The following is a 19,885-nucleotide window of genomic DNA, read 5'->3' on the forward strand; positions in this document are numbered from 1 at the left end:
GCAAAACATTTTCCACACTCAGCACAGGAATAGGGCTTCTCCCCCGTGTGCAATGTCTGATGTGCTGAAAGATGGCCCTTCTGATAAAAACATTTCCCACACTCAGGACAGGAATACGGCTTCTCACCTGTGTGAAATCTTTTATGCTTCTTAAGATTGCCTTTTAACTTGAAACACTTCCCACACTCAGCACAGGAAAATGGCTTATCTGTTGGAAGTACGGCACCGTCCTTCACAGTCTGAGGTTCCTCAGGATTAGAGGAATACGATGGTCCAGTTACACTGTGTGGTGCCGGATGGACATCTGAGGTAGCCGGGTTTTCTCCTGGACTATTTTGCTTATGAGATCTCCAATGTCTGATAAGAAGTGATTTCCATGCAAAACATTTCCCACACTTAGGACAGGAAAAAGGCTTCTCTCCCGTGTGAGATCTCAGATGTATTAAAAGATGGGACTTCTGTGTAAAACGTTTCCCGCACTCAGGGCAGGAATACGGCTTCTCACCGGTGTGAGTTCTTCTATGTACATTAAGATTGCCTTTCCAATTGAAACACTTCCCGCAGTCAGGACAAGGAAACACATCATCTGTTGGATGGATGACACCGTCCCGCACAGTCTGAGGTTCCTCAGGATAAGAGGAATACGATGGTCCGGCACCGTCCCGCACAGTCTGAGGTTCCTCGGGATAAGAGGAATACGATGGTCCGGCACCGTCCCGCACAGTCTGAGGTTCCTCGGGATAAGAGGAATACGATGGTCCGGCACCGTCCCGCACAGTCTGAGGTTCCTCGGGATAAGAGGAATACGATGGTCCGGCACCGTCCCGCACAGTCTGAGGTTCCTCGGGATAAGAGGAATACGATGGTCCGGCACCGTCCCGCACAGTCTGAGGTTCCTCAGGATAAGAGGAATATGATGGTCCGGCACCGTCCCGCACAGTCTGAGGTTCCTCAGGATAAGAGGAATATGATGGTCCGGCACCGTCCCGCACAGTCTGAGGTTCCTCAGGATAAGAGGAATACGATGGTCCGTCACCGTCCCGCACAGTCTGAGGTTCCTCAGGATAAGAGGAATACGATGGTCCGGCACCGTCCCGCACAGTCTGAGGTTCCTCGGGATAAGAGGAATACGATGGTCCGGCACCGTCCCGCACAGTCTGAGGTTCCTCAGGATAAGAGGAATATGATGGTCCGGCACCGTCCCGCACAGTCTGAGGTTCCTCAGGATAAGAGGAATACGATGGTCCGGCACCGTCCCGCACAGTCTGAGGTTCCTCGGGATAAGAGGAATACGATGGTCCAGTTACACTGTGTGGTGCCACATGGACATCTGAGGTATCCGGGTTTTCTCCTGGACTATTTTGCTTATGAGATCTCCAGTGTCTGATAAGAAGTGATTTCCATGCAAAACATTTCCCACACTTAGGACAGGAAAAAGGCTTCTCTCCCGTGTGAGATCTCTGATGCATTAAAAGACTGGACTTCTGTGTAAAACGTTTCCCACACTCAGGGCAGGAATACGGCTTCTCACCGGTGTGAGTTCTTATATGTACATTAAGATTGCCTTTCCAATTGAAACACTTTCCACACTCAGGACAAGGAAACACATCATCTGTTGGAAGGATGGCACTGACCCTCACAGTCTGAGGTTCCTCGGGATAAGAGGAATACGATGGTCCGGCACCGTCCCGCACAGTCTGAGGTTCCTCGGGATAAGAGGAATACGATGGTCCGGCACCGTCCCGCACAGTCTGAGGTTCCTCAGGATAAGAGGAATACGATGGTCCGGCACCGTCCCGCACAGTCTGAGGTTCCTCAGGATAAGAGGAATACGATGGTCCGGCACCGTCCCGCACAGTCGGAGGTTCCTCGGGATAAGAGGAATACGATGGTCCGGCACCGTCCCGCACAGTCTGAGGTTCCTCGGGATAAGAGGAATACGATGGTCCGGCACCGTCCCGCACAGTCTGAGGTTCCTCGGGATAAGAGGAATACGATGGTCCGGCACCGTCCCGCACAGTCTGAGGTTCCTCGGGATAAGAGGAATACGATGGTCCGGCACCGTCCCGCACAGTCTGAGGTTCCTCAGGATAAGAGGAATACGATGGTCCGGCACCGTCCCGCACAGTCTGAGGTTCCTCAGGATAAGAGGAATACGATGGTCCATCTACACTGTGTGGTGCCGGATGGACATTTGAGGTAGTCGGGTTTTCTCCTGGACTATACTGTGTGATGTCCTCATCTTCTACTTTACAGTCTGGAGACAAAGTGAGACAATCCTCTGAGGTTTTCCTCATCTCCCGTCCATCTACTAAAATAGAAATACAAAGATTATTACTAGACATCAGCTGATTGGTTCCCCTAAACCAGGACTCCGCCCACATCAGGCAGCTTTGTCTCTGAGAATCTTACAATTCCCCCCTCAAGGTAACTAGTAAATGGGTCCTCTGATCTCCTACCAGATCATTTCTTTATTCATGGACCTTAGTCAGAGAGAGAGGAAACAACAAGAACGGTCTTTTACAACATACAGTAGAGTATATAGTGCAGGGGTCAGAAGTATGTAATGTACAATACACCAATCAGCCATAAAATCATGGACATCCACCTAAAATTGAGTAGGTCCCCCTTTTGCCAACATCCAAAACACATCCCCCAGGGTCCTAGGCCGAGCAACGCCTATGCCAAAAAAACAAAATTTTCCTGCCAGCACAGAGAAGGAAGATTATCGGAGAGAAATCCAGGAATACAGGACGGGGAACACAGCTCAGGAAAGTGACCAGGGGATTACAGGCTGATATCACCCAGCCCCCGCCCTACTCTGGACCAATCAGTGAGCAGTATGGGTGGAGGAATGGATTTAGTGTTAATGACCCACCTGTGCTGATCTCTGTAGGAGTGTCCTCCTCTATAAATGTCCCCGTTATTCCATCCTCCTCCATAGACTGCTGATCGTCCCTCACATACCTCTCTTCTTCTTCTGATTTCACCTCAACTTTTATATCTATCGGATCTTCACCCTAAACCAAGAAAATTAGAGAAAATATCATCTGTAAAAATAGGATTTTTGTACCATAAAATCCTTTTTCTCTGAAGTTCATTGACGGACACAGCTCCAGTAATCTTGACCGTAGGGTTATTACGCCACCTTCAGGAGAGGACTAGGCAGAACATGTAATACATGTGTAAACAACAGAACTTTACAGTTCCGCCCAGGGGGGCGGTCCCTCTGATAATAACCCTCCAGCCTGCTTCCTGCAGCTCAGTACGTCAACAAGCAGTATAACCTAAAACCAATAGGAGGGGCCGGAGCTGTGTCCATCAATGAACTTCAGAGAAAAGGATTTTTACGGTGAGTACAAAAATCCTATTTTCTCTCTTTCGTTCACTGACGGACACAGCTCCAGTAAGCTTGACCCTAGGGACGTCCCCAAGCAGTGTCATAACGAGGGGTGGGAACAGCAACATAACTTCACCCACAACCAACGGTACTCTGTAACAGGGGAGTCACCATCTTACTAACCGCATCAGAACTTGCGGTCAACAAATGCAACAGTGCATATATAAGAGTGCAGAATTGCAACATTACACGGCCGCCTGCAAAACATTGCGGCCAAAGCAGGCAGACGATGCGCTTACATCCACTTTTTGCTGACCCCACAAACATAAACAAGGAACGGGCCGCTGCCTTGGCCTTCCTGTCGGTAGGGTCCTTAAATGCAGGAGTTCCCTCTACCGGGATTGTGGTTACTTTATTTAACCTGGATACTGGGGGGGTCCACGACCGGAGGAGCCGACCATTTTTTAAGAAGGCTCTCCTCAAAGGGGTAACGCACCAGCATTCTTTTTGGGACGGAAAAGGTCCGTTGCGGTCTACCCCATTCCTTGTATATGAACTTATCGAAATAAGTCAGATACGGAAACACCTTAGGTGTACGGTCTGGCTTACGGGACCCAAAAGGGGCCGCTACATCAGCAGAGGGACCTGCTGTATCCTGAATCTTCAGGGTATCACACACAGCTGTGATAAGTGCTCCAACTATCGCTTTGTCCTGCACGGACCCGGACGGGGACTCATCCTCACCGTCCGATCGGTTTTGGTAAGCGTCATCTGATCTATCAGAGCAGCGGGGCCAGAGTGTGTGTCAGAGCTTTCCCCGGAGGACGGGGGGGGGGGGGGGTGGGGGCAGGGGCCGCTTTTTACCACCTTTGCGTCTGCACACCGCCTCCACCCTGGCAACGAACGTTTTAAGGACCGCCGACCAAGCGTCCAAAGGCACTGCACTGTTTGCAGACGAGTCGGTTGCAATTGCAGGGAGTTCTGGGGAAGAAAAACCAGTTTCTGAAGCCATGCTGACCCACCCTGTCTGCCACCCTTGGGGACTTAGGACAGGTGCACAATCCCACCCTCCTAGCTGCTGCAGACCGAGGGGCCCCCACCACAGGCTTTATCACCCCGACGAGTGCTGCGCCGTTCAGTTACAGGTGTCTGCGTCCGGTATCAGCTCCCAGGTGTCCTGAGCAAAAAAAACACGCCGTTCTGAGAAGCAGGGACCAGCACTGAGGATAAAAACAACGCTGAGCTACAACAAAATGGCCGCTCTGTATAAGGGACAATCACAGGTAAAATGGCCACCGAACTTCCGAAAAATGGCCCCCGACCATGCTTTCCACTGAGGCACACAGAAAATGGCCGACAAACAACTGTACACAGTGAATGAACAGAGATAATGGTGGCAGAACAGCGCTATGGCGATCAGCACATGCAGACCTCCAGACACCCAGCCGGGGAGACCACAAACACCCAGGGACACAGACACCCAGCGCAGCCCCCAGTCTAAGGTCGGAGCCCCCCCAGGAGACCCTGGCTCAGGTACACACACCGCTTAGTAGCCCGTCATGCAGCATCCCCCATGGGGGGGGGGGGGAATAGGGACAGGGAGAGAAGAGAGGGAGGAGAGGGACCCCCCTAATTGACTTCCCAGGGAATGCCCAGCTGCTCAACCCCGCCGAGGAAGGAAGAGCTGTACTTACCATCCAGATGAGCTGGGGACATCCCATCGCAGACCCACTCCCGAGCAGTACGTGGTGGCTGCTGGCCACGACACACTGTGACAAGGACTTTGGTAGTCCGGTCATATGTGTCCCCCAGAGCGTTGCGCTCACCGGCCATCCCTGGAGCCTGAGGGGCATTTCGTGGCCGACCCAGCACGTGGCTAGGGTCTGCATGCGCTCGATGGCCAGCCTGGGGAGACTACAAGGATCTAGATTATCCAGCCTGTCACCCAGTCAGCTGTTGATAGCAGATCACAGGATCTTTAAATCTTGCGCAAAAGGCAAAAACTCAAAGACAAAAAAAATCCCAGGACTAGGTCCTTCTCCTTCACTAGGCAGAAAAAAGCTGCAGGAAGCAGGCTGGAGGGTTATTACCAGAGGGGCCGCCCCCTAGGCGGAATTGTAAAGTTCTGCTGTTTTCACATGTATCACATGTTCTGCCCAGTCCTCTCCTGAAGGTGGCGTAATAACCCTACGGTCAAGATTACTGGAGCTGTGTCCGTCAGTGAACGAAAGAGAAATATAAGCTTTAACTTGTGACATAAGAAACACAGAATACTTTTTTGATCCCACAGGGAAATTGGGAAATCCAAACATCATCTTCACCAGTCTAGTCGTTCCACCCCACCAACCTTAAAATAGTGGGGGATGGTGTGATCTTCCTGTGTGGAATCCCGGGAATACAGAGGACGGGGACATCTCTCTGGTGGGTTCCTGGTATTTGGTGGCTCCATCATATCCTTGTGTCCTTCTGAAAACTCCTCCATCACTCCATACTCCTCATCCTCCTCTTTATACTCTTCTTTAACAGCAATATTGTAATCCCCGAGGTTTTCACTCTGAATATATAATAAAACATTCATTATAACAAACATGCTGTGTATAAATCAGAACTACCAATAATTGTTCCTCATCTACCTGATGATGGTGGGGGATGGTGTGACCTTCCTGTCTGGAATCCCGGGAATACAGAGGACGGGGACATCTCTCTGGGGGGTTCCTGTATCTGGATGACTTCACCATGGTGTCCTGGTACAGATCTTTGTGTTCTTCCTCCATCACCCCATCCTCATCATCCTCCTCTTTTATCTCTTCTTTAACCTCAACTTTAGGATCTCTCAGGTTTCCACTCTGAATATATAATAAAAATGACATCAATGGTAACAATGCAGATAATGTACAGATCCTAATGATACTATCAGTGATTGTTCCTCATCTACCTGATGATGGTGGGGGATGGTGTGACCTTCCTGTGTGGAATCCCGGGAATACAGAGGACGGGGACATCTCTCTGGGGGGTTCCCATTACTGGATCCATCTGTAGGAAACACACACACTGACTGAATACATTGTTTCTATGTGTTTATCAGATGATGGGGGATCTAGGTGGAGCCTCCGTACTGCTCTCTCCTTTACAATAAAGTCTCCTCTTACCCGGTGATGTGAGGGGCGGCTGATTGTCCATCATGACGTCCTTGTAGAGATCCTTGTGTCCTTCTAAATACTCCCACTCCTCCATGGAGAAATAGACAGTGACATCCTGACACCTTATAGGAACCTGACACACACAATGATACAGTCACCATCCAGACACATCCCTTGTCTGTTACTGGATAATGTCCCACAATTCCCAGAATCCTCCTCACCTCTCCTGTCAGCAGCTCCATCATCTTCTTGGTGACTTCTAGAATCTTCTCCATGTTGTGTCTCTCAGGTTTTAGGGAGTCACATGGAGGCACTGTGATGGTCATATGATCACCGGACTTCACAAGAGGAAATCTCTGTATTGGAGAACCAATAGGAACATCATGTTAGAATCCCAGAATCCTCCTCACCTCTCCGGTCAGGTCTGTGTTTTATTAATAGAGATAAGAGTGATGTCATGTGACCTCCCAGAATCCTCCTCACCTCTCCGGTCAGGTCTGTGTTTTATTAATAGAGATAAGAGTGATGTCATGTGACCTCCCAGAATCCTCCTCACCTCTCCGGTCAGGTCTGTGTTTTATTAATAGAGATAAGAGTGATGTCATGTGACCTCCCAGAATCCTCCTCACCTCTCCGGTCAGGTCTGTGTTTTATTAATAGAGATAAGAGTGATGTCATGTGACCTCCCAGAATCCTCCTCACCTCTCCGGTCAGGTCTGTGTTTCATTAATAGAGATAAGAGTGATGTCATGTGACCTCCCAGAATCCTCCTCACCTCTCCGGTCAGCAGGTAGAGGATCTCCAGGGTGAGGTTTAGTATCTTCTCAGTCATGTGACTCCGGTCCTCCTCCATCCTCAGTCATGTGATCATGTGATCTATGTGGGTTTCTCTGTAGACGGACAGTGGAGAATTATTAGGACTGTATTGGTTGTACAATGTTGGGATGGGGATATAAGGGGTTAATATGCCGGATGCCCCCCAGTGGGAATTAGAACAGGTAGATCGGGTTTATCTATAAAAAAAAAAAAATTTACCTCAATATCATGACCTCATCAATATACTACAAAGGCAGAGAGACCTCATGTGAGAGGCAGAGTTGCTGCTCAGGGTGATAGTAGGGGGGGAGCAGTTGCTGCCCATCAGTGTCACTTACTAGTGCCTATCAGTGCCGCCTTATCAGCACATATCAGTGAAGGAGAAAAATTACCTGCATGGGGAGATAGGGGGAGGGCATTTGCTGCACGGGGAGTTGCTGCCCATCAGTGCCTCCTCATCAGTGTCACTTATCAGTGCCCATCCATGCCACCTACCAGTGCCACCTACCAGTACTTACCAGTGCCGCCTCATCAGAGCCCACCAGTGCCATCTACCAGTACCTTCCAGTGCTGCCTCATCAAAGCCCACCAGTGCCACCTACCAGTACCTATCAGTGCAGCCTCATCAGTGCCCATCAATGCAGCCTTATCAGCGCCCATCGGTGAAGGAGAAAAATTACCTACATGGGGAGATAGTAGGGGGAGAGCAGTTGCTGCACGGGGAGTTGCTGCCCATCAGTGCCACCTATCAGTGCCCACCAGCGCACATCAGTGAAGGAAAAAAAATTACCCGTTTGCAAAATGTTATAACAAACCATGAAAATGTTTTCTTTACCTTTTCAGCCTTTTTTCATTTGTTTACCAAAAAACAAAACCCTCGGTGATTAAATACCACCAAAAAGAAAGATGTATGTGATAAAAATGTCACGTGGGTACCATGTTACATGACCGCGCAATTGTCATTCAAAGTGCGCCAGCGCTGAAAGCCGAGAACTGGTCTGGGCAGGAAGGAGGGGAAAATGCCCAGGAGGCAAGTGGAGTTGCCCCCCCCCCCCCCCGGTATGTAAGGGTTAAATGCTCATATACATGTCGATAATTTTTCCTTTCCCCCAGAGATGGGCTTTGAAAAAAATATATATATATTTTGACGTACACCTGATAAAATCAGAATTTTTCGCTCATAAAAAAAAAACGTATGTGCGTCCAACACCCACCCCTGTGATAGCATAGTGGAAATGACAGATCCTCTTTAAGGAGACACCTATGGACCCCAGTCAAGCTAATGAAGTACAGATCGGGATCGATCAGCTTCTTCCCTGAACACAGTGACCGGGGAATGACGGCTCTGAGCCTGGAAGTGATGAAATGCTCGTCTCTTCTGGGTTCATTCACCGGAGGGGAGATCCGAGAACTGATCACCCTCCGCTCCATCCGCCATACCGTTCCCGGGGGCCTGCAGGAGGGGCAGGCACATGGTTAAAGTAGTGGGGCACGGGGATATTTGTATTGTGGGAGGAGGGTTGTAGAATTGCGAATTTCAATACGACCCAAAATCCGCATCTCATCCCTCGTTACAAGAGACTGCTAAGGGGGGAAGGTGACACATCTCCAATATGAAGAGAATGTTCCGGCCCCGTAAGTGGGGGGGAATGTTCTGACCCTGAAGGGGTTAATCTAGGTTCCCACACTATATATGTGTGTGTATCATCATCTGCTGGAGATAAAAGACGTCACAGTGACTATGGAGGAAGAGGACGGAACATAATGGGGGGGTTACTGGGTGTAAATAGAAAATAAGATCTCATTACCTCCTCTGCTGCCTCTCCCAGCAACGTCTCGTCCCGACTCACATCTCACCCGGAACTTCCTGTCTGTACCCGACATCACTTCCTGTCTTCCATAGAGACTTCCTGTCTCTATGGTAGAAGTGAGATCAAGTGAGACCTTGTGGAGCTCAAAGGAACTGCAGCCCCCCGAGAAACGTCTCGTAGTGTGAACACGGCCTTGTGCTGTGTGTGTATGTACTGTATATCCTTATAGATGGGATCATCTCCACTCCCACCAAGGGGCAGAGAAATATATTACTGCCTAGTCCAGCCTTTCCCAGCCAGGGTTCCTCCAAATGTCTCTAGTGGTTCCTTGAGCAATGAACAATTTCTGTCTCTCAGTAACAACTGACATCAATGATCTCTAATGCCGCGTACACACGATTGGACTATCCGGCTGACTTAGTCCGGTGGACCAGAGTTCGCCAGACAATTCGACCATATGTGGGCTCCAGCGGACTTTTTCTTCCCAAAAGTCCGGCAGACTTTGAAAGAAGTCTTGACTCAAAATTGTCCGCCGGACTCGGCTTTCAGGCAGGCAACCCCTGTGTGCTAGTCGGCCGGACTTTCCAAATGAACGGACTTGCCCACAGACGGACTAAAGTCCGTTAATTTTGAACGTGACTCCAAGTACGACGGGACTAGCGAAGGAAGTCAATGTCGCCGCCTCCATCAGCGAGATTGACACCTTGCTGGCCCCGTTGCCTGTTATGGATTTTAAGGGGAACCCCTACACCGGAAAAACACCATGAGGGTCCCCCAAAGTCCATACCAGACCCTTATGCGAGCACGCAGCCCGGCCGGTCAGAAACGGGGTGGGGATGAGCGAGCGCCCCCTCTCCTGAACCGTACCAGGCCGCGTGCCCTCAACATGGGGAGGTGCTTTGGGGAAGGGGGGCAAATAAATTATTTCAAAAATAATACAATGTGATTGTCTGGATTTGTTTCCACATGTCTCTCATAGTTGAGGTCTACCTATGATGACAATTACAGGCCTCTCTCATCTTTTTGGGATAACTTCCGCAATTGGTGGCTGACTAAATACTTTTTTGCCCCACTGTGTATATATATACAAAAGTGAGCAACCCTAACCAGTAAGTTATCAAATCAGTGAAAAAAAAAATTGAAAAAAAAATCCATAAAAAAAAGTCCATATCAAATAATCAAAGACAATAAATATATAGTGAATGTCCATGTATATTCCCAGTACAAAGCATGGATATCCGTAATGTTCAGCTGTGTGTTTTCTTATATCAGAATAGGAGAAATTAAAGCCTCTTACCGGAGGGGATGGATCCCAAATTCTAAAGATCAAATATATCCCACTCTGTCGCATCCAATGCGAAAAGACCTCCTCCCACTGTAGCGATCACTCCACCAGAGATTAAGGAATACTATCCAAACAATTCCAACTCCACTGAGGGGTCTGCTCAATGCTCTCCAGCATGTGTGAGATTAAAGAAGGAGAAACTTCATGGTGCAGTAAAAAATGCACTTCATGAACCAAAGAAAATCCATATAGACACTGCCATGGAATTCACCCCTGCAGGCTGGGGCATGGTGACATCAATGATAGTTACTTTACCCAACGCGTTTCCCTTGTAAGAAGCATCGACTGGGAACGGAGACAATGTTCCCAGTCCATGCTTCTTACAGCGAAACACGTCCTGTGAAGTAACTATCTTTCAATTCCGTGGCTGGGTCTATATGGATTTTCTTTGTTTGGTTCATGAAGTTTCTCCTTCTTTAATCTCACACACCCTCGGTGAAGTTGGACTTGTTTGGATAGTATTACTTAATCTCTGGTGGAGTAATCGCTACAGCGGGAGGAGGTCTTTTCGCATTGGAGCTGAAAGATTGGGATATGTTTGATCCTTATAATTTTGGATCCATCCCCTCTGGTAAGAGGCTTTAACTTCTTCTATTCTGTTATAAGAAAACACACCCCTGAATATTACGGATATCCATGCTTTGTATTGGAACTATACATGGACATTCACTATATACTTATTTACTTTCTTTGATTATTTGATGTGGACTTTATTATAGGGTTTTTTCCTATTTTTTTCACTGATTTTATAACTTTTTGGTTAGGATTGCGCACTTTTGTATATATACATAACCACCAGCTAGGCCTGCCTAAATTTCCCTGCTCTATAGAAAAATCGAAAACCTCTAGCACCTACCTAACTGTCCCATAGACACACTCCTAAACCTTGTGGACGGCCTTTCCAGAAGAGTTGGAGCTGTTATAGCTGCAAAGGGTGGGCCAACCCAATATTGAACCCTACGGACAAAGTCTGGAATGCCATTAAAGTTCACGTGCGTGTATAGGGAGGTGTCCCAATACTTTTGGTCATATAGTGCATGTCTACGACTGAATACTGGGAATAATGTATCTTCAATAACACAGAATTACACTATATCTACAATTATATATTTATACAGATCACATCTCAGCTACGGCAAAACTACTACTAAGACTCTTCTATTACAGGCCACTAGAAGGAACTGACAATTATAGGAGATCACCATTTGCCACGGTTGGGCGTATGCTCGTCACATTTGATGAACAAATTTTTTTAAAACAGACCTGTAAGTGTTTGTGAAATCTTCCACCACAAAATGTACTCAGCCAATGAGAGGTAATGACTCCATTTTTATTTTAAAAGGTGTAGAGGGCCATCTTTTAAGTGGTGGGGATAACGCGTTTCGTCCTGGAAGACGACTTGAGAAAACAGACCTCTTGCAAGAATTTACACCACAAAATGTACTCAGCCAATGAGAGGTAATGACTCCATTTTTATTTTTCTCCTGCTATCAATGGCCGACACAGTACAACACTTCATCCATGTCTTTGGTGATCTCTGATCTCCTTATGAGCCATTTCTTATGTTGTTGCCTTTTTATTTGGAAAGTTTTATTATCCCCCACATGGGTGTGGCCCCTTTCTCAATACTATGTTTCAATGGGAGAAACATTTACCAATCCAACCTCTAGATGGCACTATTGTATCATTCATTACATAGGACATCTTTGTCAAAAGGTCAGGCTATGGTTGAGGTCTATTTATAAAATATTTGTTGGACGATTATAACATTTGTTGGACGATGATAACAAGCATCCCCCCCCCCCCCCCCAGTGATTTCCTATGATCATCAGCTCCATCTAGTGGCCATAATCCAGCAAATACACTACAATACCACACTATTGCCATTAGATGGCGCTGATGATCATAGAAAATCACTGCTCACATTCGTTGAACAAGTGTTTAACAAACAGACCTGTAAGTGTTTGTGAAATCTTCCACCACAAAATGTACTCAGCCAATGAGAGGTAATGACTCCATTTTTATTTTAAAAGGCCTAGAGGACCACCTTTTAAGTGGTGCGGTTAACGCGTTTCGTCCTGGAAGACGACTTGAGAAAACAGACCTCTTGGAAGAGTTTACACCATAAAATGTACTCAGCCAATGAGAGGTAATGACTCCATTTTTATTTTTCTCCTGCTATCAATGGCCGACACGGTACAACACTTCATCCATGTCTTTGGTGATCTCTGATCTCCTTATCAACTGTTTCTTCCATGATGAAGATCAGCCATGGAGTATATCTGAGGTGTATATCAGGGGGTGCTTCTTCCCCACATGTCCAGCAACACTCATATACAAGACATTTTCCGCACTCAAGGCACTAATACACCTCAAGGGTTGTGTGGGACCCCCTGATGTACAGGAAGACAGGACTTCAGTGAGGAACATTTCCCTCACTCAGGACAGGAAAGTGGCTTCTCCCCTGTGTGAGATCTCTGATGTCTGGAAAGATTGGACTTCAGTGTAAAACATTTCCCGCACTCAGGACAGGAAAATGGCTTTGCTGCCATGTGAGACTTCACATGTGTAGCAAGACATGAATTATTTTCAAAACATTTCCCATATGCCTCGTGAGTCCTTTGATGTTTGACAAGATGTGGCTTCTGTGAAAACCCTTTCCCGCATTTAGGACAGGAAAACGGCTTCTCCCCCGTGTGAGATCTCTGATGTATGACAAGAGCCGATTTCTGTGCAAAACATTTTCCACACTCAGGACAGGAATGCGGCTTCTCCCCTGTGTGAGATCTCTGATGTGCGGCAAGAACCGATTTAATTGCAAAACATTTTCCACACTCAGCACAGGAATATGGCTTCTCCCCCGTGTGCATTGTCTGATGTGTTGAAAGATGGCCCTTCTGATAAAAACATTTCCCGCACTCAGAACAGGAATACGGCTTCTCACCTGTGTGAAATATTTTATGCTTCTTAAGATTGCCTTTTAACTTGAAACACTTCCCGCACTCAGTACAGGAAAACGGCTTATCTGTTGGAAGGACGGCACCATCCCGCACAGTCTGAGGTTCCTCGGGATAAGAGGAATACGATGGTCCGGCACCGTCCCGCACAGTCTGAGGTTCCTCGGGATAAGAGGAATACGATGGTCCGGCACCGTCCCGCACAGTCTGAGGTTCCTCAGGATAAGAGGAATACGATGGTCCGGCACCGTCCCGCACAGTCTGAGGTTCCTCGGGATAAGAGGAATACGATGGTCCGGCACCGTCCCGCACAGTCTGAGGTTCCTCGGGATAAGAGGAATACGATGGTCCGGCACCGTCCCGCACAGTCTGAGGTTCCTCGGGATAAGAGGAATACGATGGTCCATCTACACTGTGTGGTGCCGGATGGACATCTGAGGTAGCCGGGTTTTCTCCTGGACTATTTTGCTTATGAGATCTCCAATGTCTGATAAGAAGTGATCTGCATGCAAAACATTTCCCACACTTAGGACAGGAAAAAGGCTTCTCTCCCGTGTGAGATCTCTGATGTACTAAAAGACTGGACTTCTGTGTAAAAGATTTCCCGCACTCAGGGCAGGAATACGGCTTCTCACCGGTGTGAGTTCTTCTATGTACATTAAGATTGCTTTTCCAATTGAAACACTTTCCGCACTCAGGACAAGGAAACACATCATCATCTGTTGGAAGGACGGCACTGACCCGCACAGTCTGAGGTTCTTCAGGATAAGAGGAATACGATGGTCCAGTTACACTGTGTGGTGCTGGATGGACATCTGAGGTAGCCGGGTTTTCTCCGGGACTATTTTGCTTATGAGATCTCCAGTGTGTGATAAGAAGTGATTTCCATGCAAAACATTTCCCGCACGTAGGACAGGAAAAAGGCTTCTCTCCCGTGTGAGATGTCTGATGTGATAAAAGATGGGACTTCTGTGTAAAACGTTTCCCACACTCAGGGCAGGAATACGGCTTCTCACCCGTGTGAGTTCTTATATGTACGTTAAGATTGCCTTTCCAATTGAAACACTTCCCACACTCAGGACAAGGAAACACATCATCTGTTGGAAGGACGGCACCATCCTGCACAGTCTGAGGTTCCTCGGGATAAGAGGAATACAATGGTCCGGCACCGTCCCGCACAGTCTGAGGTTCCTCGGGATAAGAGGAATACAATGGTCCGGCACCGTCCCGCACAGTCTGAGGTTCCTCGGGATAAGAGGAATACGATGGTCCGGCACCGTCCCGCACAGTCTGAGGTTCCTCGGGATATGAGGAATACGATGGTCCGGCACCGTCCCGCACAGTCTGAGGTTTCTCAGGATAAGAGGAATACGATGGTCCGGCACCGTCCCGCACAGTCTGAGGTTCCTCGGGATAAGAGGAATACGATGGTCCGGCACCGTCCCGCACAGTCTGAGGTTCCTCGGGATAAGAGGAATACGATGGTCCGGCACCGTCCCGCACAGTCTGAGGTTCCTCGGGATAAGAGGAATACGATGGTCCGGCACCGTCCCGCACAGTCTGAGGTTCCTCAGGATAAGAGGAATACGATGGTCCGGCACCGTCCCGCACAGTCTGAGGTTCCTCGGGATAAGAGGAATACGATGGTCCGGCACCGTCCCGCACAGTCTGAGGTTCCTCGGGATAAGAGGAATACGATGGTCCGGCACCGTCCCGCACAGTCTGAGGTTCCTCGGGATAAGAGGAATACGATGGTCCATCTACACTGTGTGGTGCCGGATGGACATCTGAGGTAGCCGGGTTTTCTCCTGGACTATTTTGCTTATGAGATCTCCAATGTCTGATAAGAAGTGATCTGCATGCAAAACATTTCCCACACTTAGGACAGGAAAAAGGCTTCTCTCCCGTGTGAGATCTCTGATGTACTAAAAGACTGGACTTCTGTGTAAAAGATTTCCCGCACTCAGGGCAGGAATACGGCTTCTCACCGGTGTGAGTTCTTCTATGTACATTAAGATTGCTTTTCCAATTGAAACACTTTCCGCACTCAGGACAAGGAAACACATCATCATCTGTTGGAAGGACGGCACTGACCCGCACAGTCTGAGGTTCTTCAGGATAAGAGGAATACGATGGTCCAGTTACACTGTGTGGTGCTGGATGGACATCTGAGGTAGCCGGGTTTTCTCCGGGACTATTTTGCTTATGAGATCTCCAGTGTGTGATAAGAAGTGATTTCCATGCAAAACATTTCCCGCACGTAGGACAGGAAAAAGGCTTCTCTCCCGTGTGAGATGTCTGATGTGATAAAAGATGGGACTTCTGTGTAAAACGTTTCCCACACTCAGGGCAGGAATACGGCTTCTCACCCGTGTGAGTTCTTATATGTACGTTAAGATTGCCTTTCCAATTGAAACACTTCCCACACTCAGGACAAGGAAACACATCATCTGTTGGAAGGACGGCACCATCCTGCACAGTCTGAGGTTCCTCGGGATAAGAGGAATACAATGGTCCGGCACCGTCCCGCACAGTCTGAGGTTCCTCGGGATAAGAGGAATACAATGGTCCGGCACCGTCCCGCACAGTCTGAGGTTCCTCGGGATAAGAGGAATACGATGGTCCGGCACCGTCCCGCACAGTCTGAGGTTCCTCGGGATATGAGGAATACGATGGTCCGGCACCGTCCCGCACAGTCTGAGGTTTCTCAGGATAAGAGGAATACGATGGTCCGGCACCGTCCCGCACAGTCTGAGGTTCCTCGGGATAAGAGGAATACGATGGTCCGGCACCGTCCCGCACAGTCTGAGGTTCCTCGGGATAAGAGGAATACGATGGTCCGGCACCGTCCCGCACAGTCTGAGGTTCCTCGGGATAAGAGGAATACGATGGTCCGGCACCGTCCCGCACAGTCTGAGGTTTCTCAGGATAAGAGGAATACGATGGTCCATCTACACTGTGTGGTGCCGGATGGACATTTGAGGTAGTCGGGTTTTCTCCTGGACTATACTGTGTGATGTCCTCATCTTCTACTTTACAGTCTGGAGACAAAGTGAGACAATCCTCTGAGGTTTTCCTCATCTCCCGTCCATCTACTAAAATAGAAATACAAAGATTATTACTAGACATCAGCTGATTGGTTCCCCTAAACCAGGACTCCGCCCACATCAGGCAGCTTTGTCTCTGAGGATCTTACAATTCCCCCCTCAAGGTAACTAGTAAATGGGTCCTCTGATCTCCTACCAGATCATTTCTTTATTAATGGACCTTAGTCAGAGAGTGAGGAAACAACGAGAACTGTCTTCTATAGGAGTGACAGTGATGAGGGGATTATAGGACGAGTGTCCCCTCCCCCTCTATCACTCATTGCCATCTTCCCAACACAAGAAGTCCTGCACTTCCTTATTTAGTCCATGATTTAGTCATGAATAACAGCGGGGCTGAGCCCCACCAGATGTCAGAGAGTGAGGATGGGGGGAGAACAACCAAGATGAAGACTGGACTGATCCTGAAGACCCCCATCATTGGGTTACTGACTCCTCCCTCATTATCACTGACATGGACATTCACTGTACTGTTCATTTAAGCACAAGAAACTCCATTTTGTTCTCGCTGCTGAAATGTGTTCTGTAAACGTCACCTAACACACAGAAACATCTCCAACTAAACACTCTCTACTCCCCCCTCCCTTCTCAATGTTTTACTTTTGCAATTGTTGTATTATATTCGCTAGCTTTTAATAATATATTTCTATTTGTTAGCTTTTAATAACATCTCACACCACCCCTTTCTTATCTATGTATAAAATAACATGTAATAACACATTTTGGCACTGAACGGACATTTTAAACATAGTGATTGAGTCCTGTGAATCTGTTCCTGCAGCTGCAGTATTAACTTTATTTTAGAGTCCCAAACAGAAATTAATCATAACAATTTGGCGAGCCAGCCAGGAGGTTGGCAGAGTTTCCAGAAGGAACCGCTGTTTAATCGGGATCATCGGGAACTAAACACTCTCTACTCCCCCTTCCCTTCTCAATGTTTTACTTTTGCAAATGTTGTATTGGATTCGCTAGCTTTTAATAATATATTTCTTAGCTTTTAATAACATATTTCTATTTGTTAGTTTTTAATAACATCTCACACCACCCCCTTTCTTATCTATGTATAAAATAAGATGTAATAATAAATTTTGTCACTGAACGGACATTTTAAAACATAGTGATTGAGTCCTGTGAATCTGTTCCTGCAGTTGCAGTATTAACTTTATTTTAGAGTCCCAAACAGAAATTAATCATAACAATTTGGCGAGCCAGCCAGGAGTTTGGCAGAGTTTCCAGAAGGAACCGCGCTTTGATCGGGATCATCGGGAACACAGACATCTAAATGCCGGCTAGGTAAGCTGTCTTTAAGCTTGCTATATTTCTGCCTTTCCTATGTATCCTATCTGTCGGTTCTCAAGGAAACCAGACCACTCTCTGACCTTTCTGGTTGGGTAACGTATGTGTGTGTGTGTGTGTGTGTGTGTGTGTGTGTGTGTGTGTGTGTGTGTGTGTGTGTGTGTGTGTGTGTGTGTGTATGTGTTTGTGTCCCCCTTCACGGGTTGGACTGTGTGTGGATAGGGAGAATCCTCTGCAGTTCCCTGCGTTGACTCCTTGTGGGCGACCTGGGTCAGAGGCGCATGGTAGGGTCAGATAAAACTCACAGAGAAGAGAAGAGACGAGGAGGGTCTCTTAATGAGTGTTTTGTCTATTGTCATAAACCCCTTCTATCCACGTAGATAAGTGGAGACTTTTCTTGTAAATCTGCAGATTTGCTGTACAATTTGTTTTAGCGGCAAGAGTGTATAGGCACAAGTAGAGAAGACTGGCCAGTCATTATGGGCATTAAATTAATTAAGGGAATGAAGGGAGAGAAGCCTTCAGAAAATGCCCAGCGCAAGATGAGCGCTAGAGAATATATGAACCGAAGGTACGGTTCCGCCTATACTGACCCCCTAGATAAATGGGTAGAATGGACAAAGGGAACAGCTAAACCTTTAAAATCTGAAGGGACTTTTGATTTACAAGCATGGCAAACTTTTCTGCACGATTATGGCCCACTACTGTGCAGTGAAAGAACGTGGAGAATAGCTTGCACATGGGAGACAGAAGCTAAAGTAGCAAATCAAACTGGCTTGACGGAGATGTTTAATAAAAGTACTGCACAAATTTACTACGTTTGGCCAGAAGACTCTATAGAGGAGGACCCCCCACCTTATGTGGCTGCCAGTTTGACTTTAAGGGGTCCACACACAAAAGCAAAAGAATTAGATTTCATGGAACACACAAAAGATGAGCTGGGCAATATAGTAGAGAGCAGCTGAACGAATCAAAGACAAGAGCTTCTCATCTTACACCCAAATCATAAGCCGCAACCAAAACCTCCTGGTCTCCACCAACCGTCTTTGGGCAGACTATCTCCCCAAAGACCAAAGCGAAGAGTCTCGGGGGTTATTTTAGACGCACAAATGTCAATGGATGCGCAAATAGGAGCCGTAGTCAGTGGATCTCACCATCTGCTGCGCATGCTTCGCAGACTCCTCCCTTTTATCCCAAAGAATGACAAAGCAGTGGTAGTTGGAACAATCATTAATTCACGACTGGACTACGCAAACTCGCTTTACATAGGATTACCACAATATCAACTTGTGCGATTACAGCTGATCCAAAACACGGCAGCAAGGCTGATAACAGGAAAAAAACCCTGGGAATCCATCTCTCCTTCGCTGAGGAGCTTACATTGGCTAACCGTAAAAAATCGGATCACGTTCAAGACCCTTTGCCTCACCCACAAATGCGTGCATAGAGAAGCTCCGCAATACCTAATGGAGAAAATAAATCATTACACACCAAACCGCAGTCTTCCATCAGCCAACAAAAACCTCCTCCTCGTGCCCAAAGCCCGGTATAAATCCAAGGGGGATCGGAGATTCGCTGTCCAAGGGCCTCGGCTATGGAATGCTCTACCAATCAACATCCGCCTAGAAGAAAATCACCTGGCTTTTAGGAAAAAACTCAAGATCTTCCTCTTTTAGCAGATGATCAAAGCTCGCCACAGCGCCTAGAGGCGATTCAGTTCCCATTGTGTGCTATACAAGTATTTCATTCATTCATTCATTCAGCAGAGGTTTAACAGCCCCATATCAACCTACAAAGAGGGATTTGGCTTGTATCCTAGAAACAGATGATTGGCATAAATCCAAAGGCACACATGCAAAACTAGATCTCTCTGAACTTAAAGTGGTTGTAAACCCTTACAAACCACTTTGACCTACAAGTAAGCCTAGATTAAGGCTTACCTGTAGGTCCAAGAAATATCTCCTAAACCTATATGGTTTAGGAGATATTTGCCCGAAAACAGGCACCGCTGTCTACGGCGCGCAGGCGCACTGAGCGCGGCATTCTCAACGACGGAGCTGCCGCGCGTGTCGGCTC

The 19,885-nt window shown here is 47.5% G+C and overlaps 4 protein-coding genes across 6 annotated transcripts in view; 2 read left to right on the plus strand and 2 right to left on the minus strand.

The window, feature by feature from the left end:
- Positions 1–3,122, minus strand: part of LOC143955552 (uncharacterized) — a 39,340-nt gene extending 36,218 nt beyond the window's left edge. For 2 of the 3 annotated variants that reach the window (XM_077465612.1, XM_077465611.1), the window contains exon 1: positions 1,643–2,872. In XM_077465612.1, the coding sequence (XP_077321738.1) occupies positions 1,643–2,384 (742 nt within the window). In that variant the 5' untranslated portion in view covers positions 2,385–2,872. The other variant, XM_077465610.1, reaches the window with a different exon arrangement.
- Positions 1–19,885, plus strand: part of LOC143955596 (uncharacterized) — a 464,194-nt gene that overhangs the window by 76,211 nt on the left and 368,098 nt on the right. The gene's annotated exons all lie outside the window — the stretch shown is intronic.
- The window catches only part of LOC143955715 (uncharacterized), a 263,796-nt gene that overhangs the window by 64,248 nt on the left and 179,663 nt on the right, over positions 1–19,885 (plus strand). The window lies entirely within an intron of this gene.
- On the minus strand, positions 6,281–10,231 carry LOC143956041 (gastrula zinc finger protein XlCGF66.1-like). The gene is made up of 4 exons (XM_077466172.1): positions 9,105–10,231; positions 7,256–7,370; positions 6,702–6,836; positions 6,281–6,613 (listed from the first exon to the last, which is right to left on the minus strand). Exons 2-4 carry the CDS (start codon positions 7,331–7,333, stop codon positions 6,422–6,424), a joined length of 405 nt encoding a protein of 134 aa, XP_077322298.1. The 5' UTR covers positions 7,334–7,370; positions 9,105–10,231; the 3' UTR covers positions 6,281–6,421.

The sequence above is a fragment of the Lithobates pipiens genome, unplaced genomic scaffold (genome assembly GCF_037356315.1).
Source record: "Lithobates pipiens isolate NorthernLeopardFrog02 unplaced genomic scaffold, aLitPip1_a1.2 Scaffold_35, whole genome shotgun sequence".
Lineage (NCBI taxonomy): Eukaryota > Metazoa > Chordata > Amphibia > Anura > Ranidae > Lithobates > Lithobates pipiens.

Excerpts from the sequence above, each read along its gene's own strand:
- LOC143956041 (XM_077466172.1), bottom strand. The coding sequence starts at position 7,333 with ATGGAGGAGGACCGGAGTCACATGACTGAGAAGATACTAAACCTCACC. Across the intron at positions 6,837-7,255 it reads TCTACCTGCTGACCGGAGAG|AGATTTCCTCTTGTGAAGTC; the intron begins GTGAGGAGGATT and ends TCTCCAATACAG. Across the intron at positions 6,614-6,701 it reads TGGAGCTGCTGACAGGAGAG|GTTCCTATAAGGTGTCAGGA; the intron begins GTGAGGAGGATT and ends TGTGTGTGTCAG.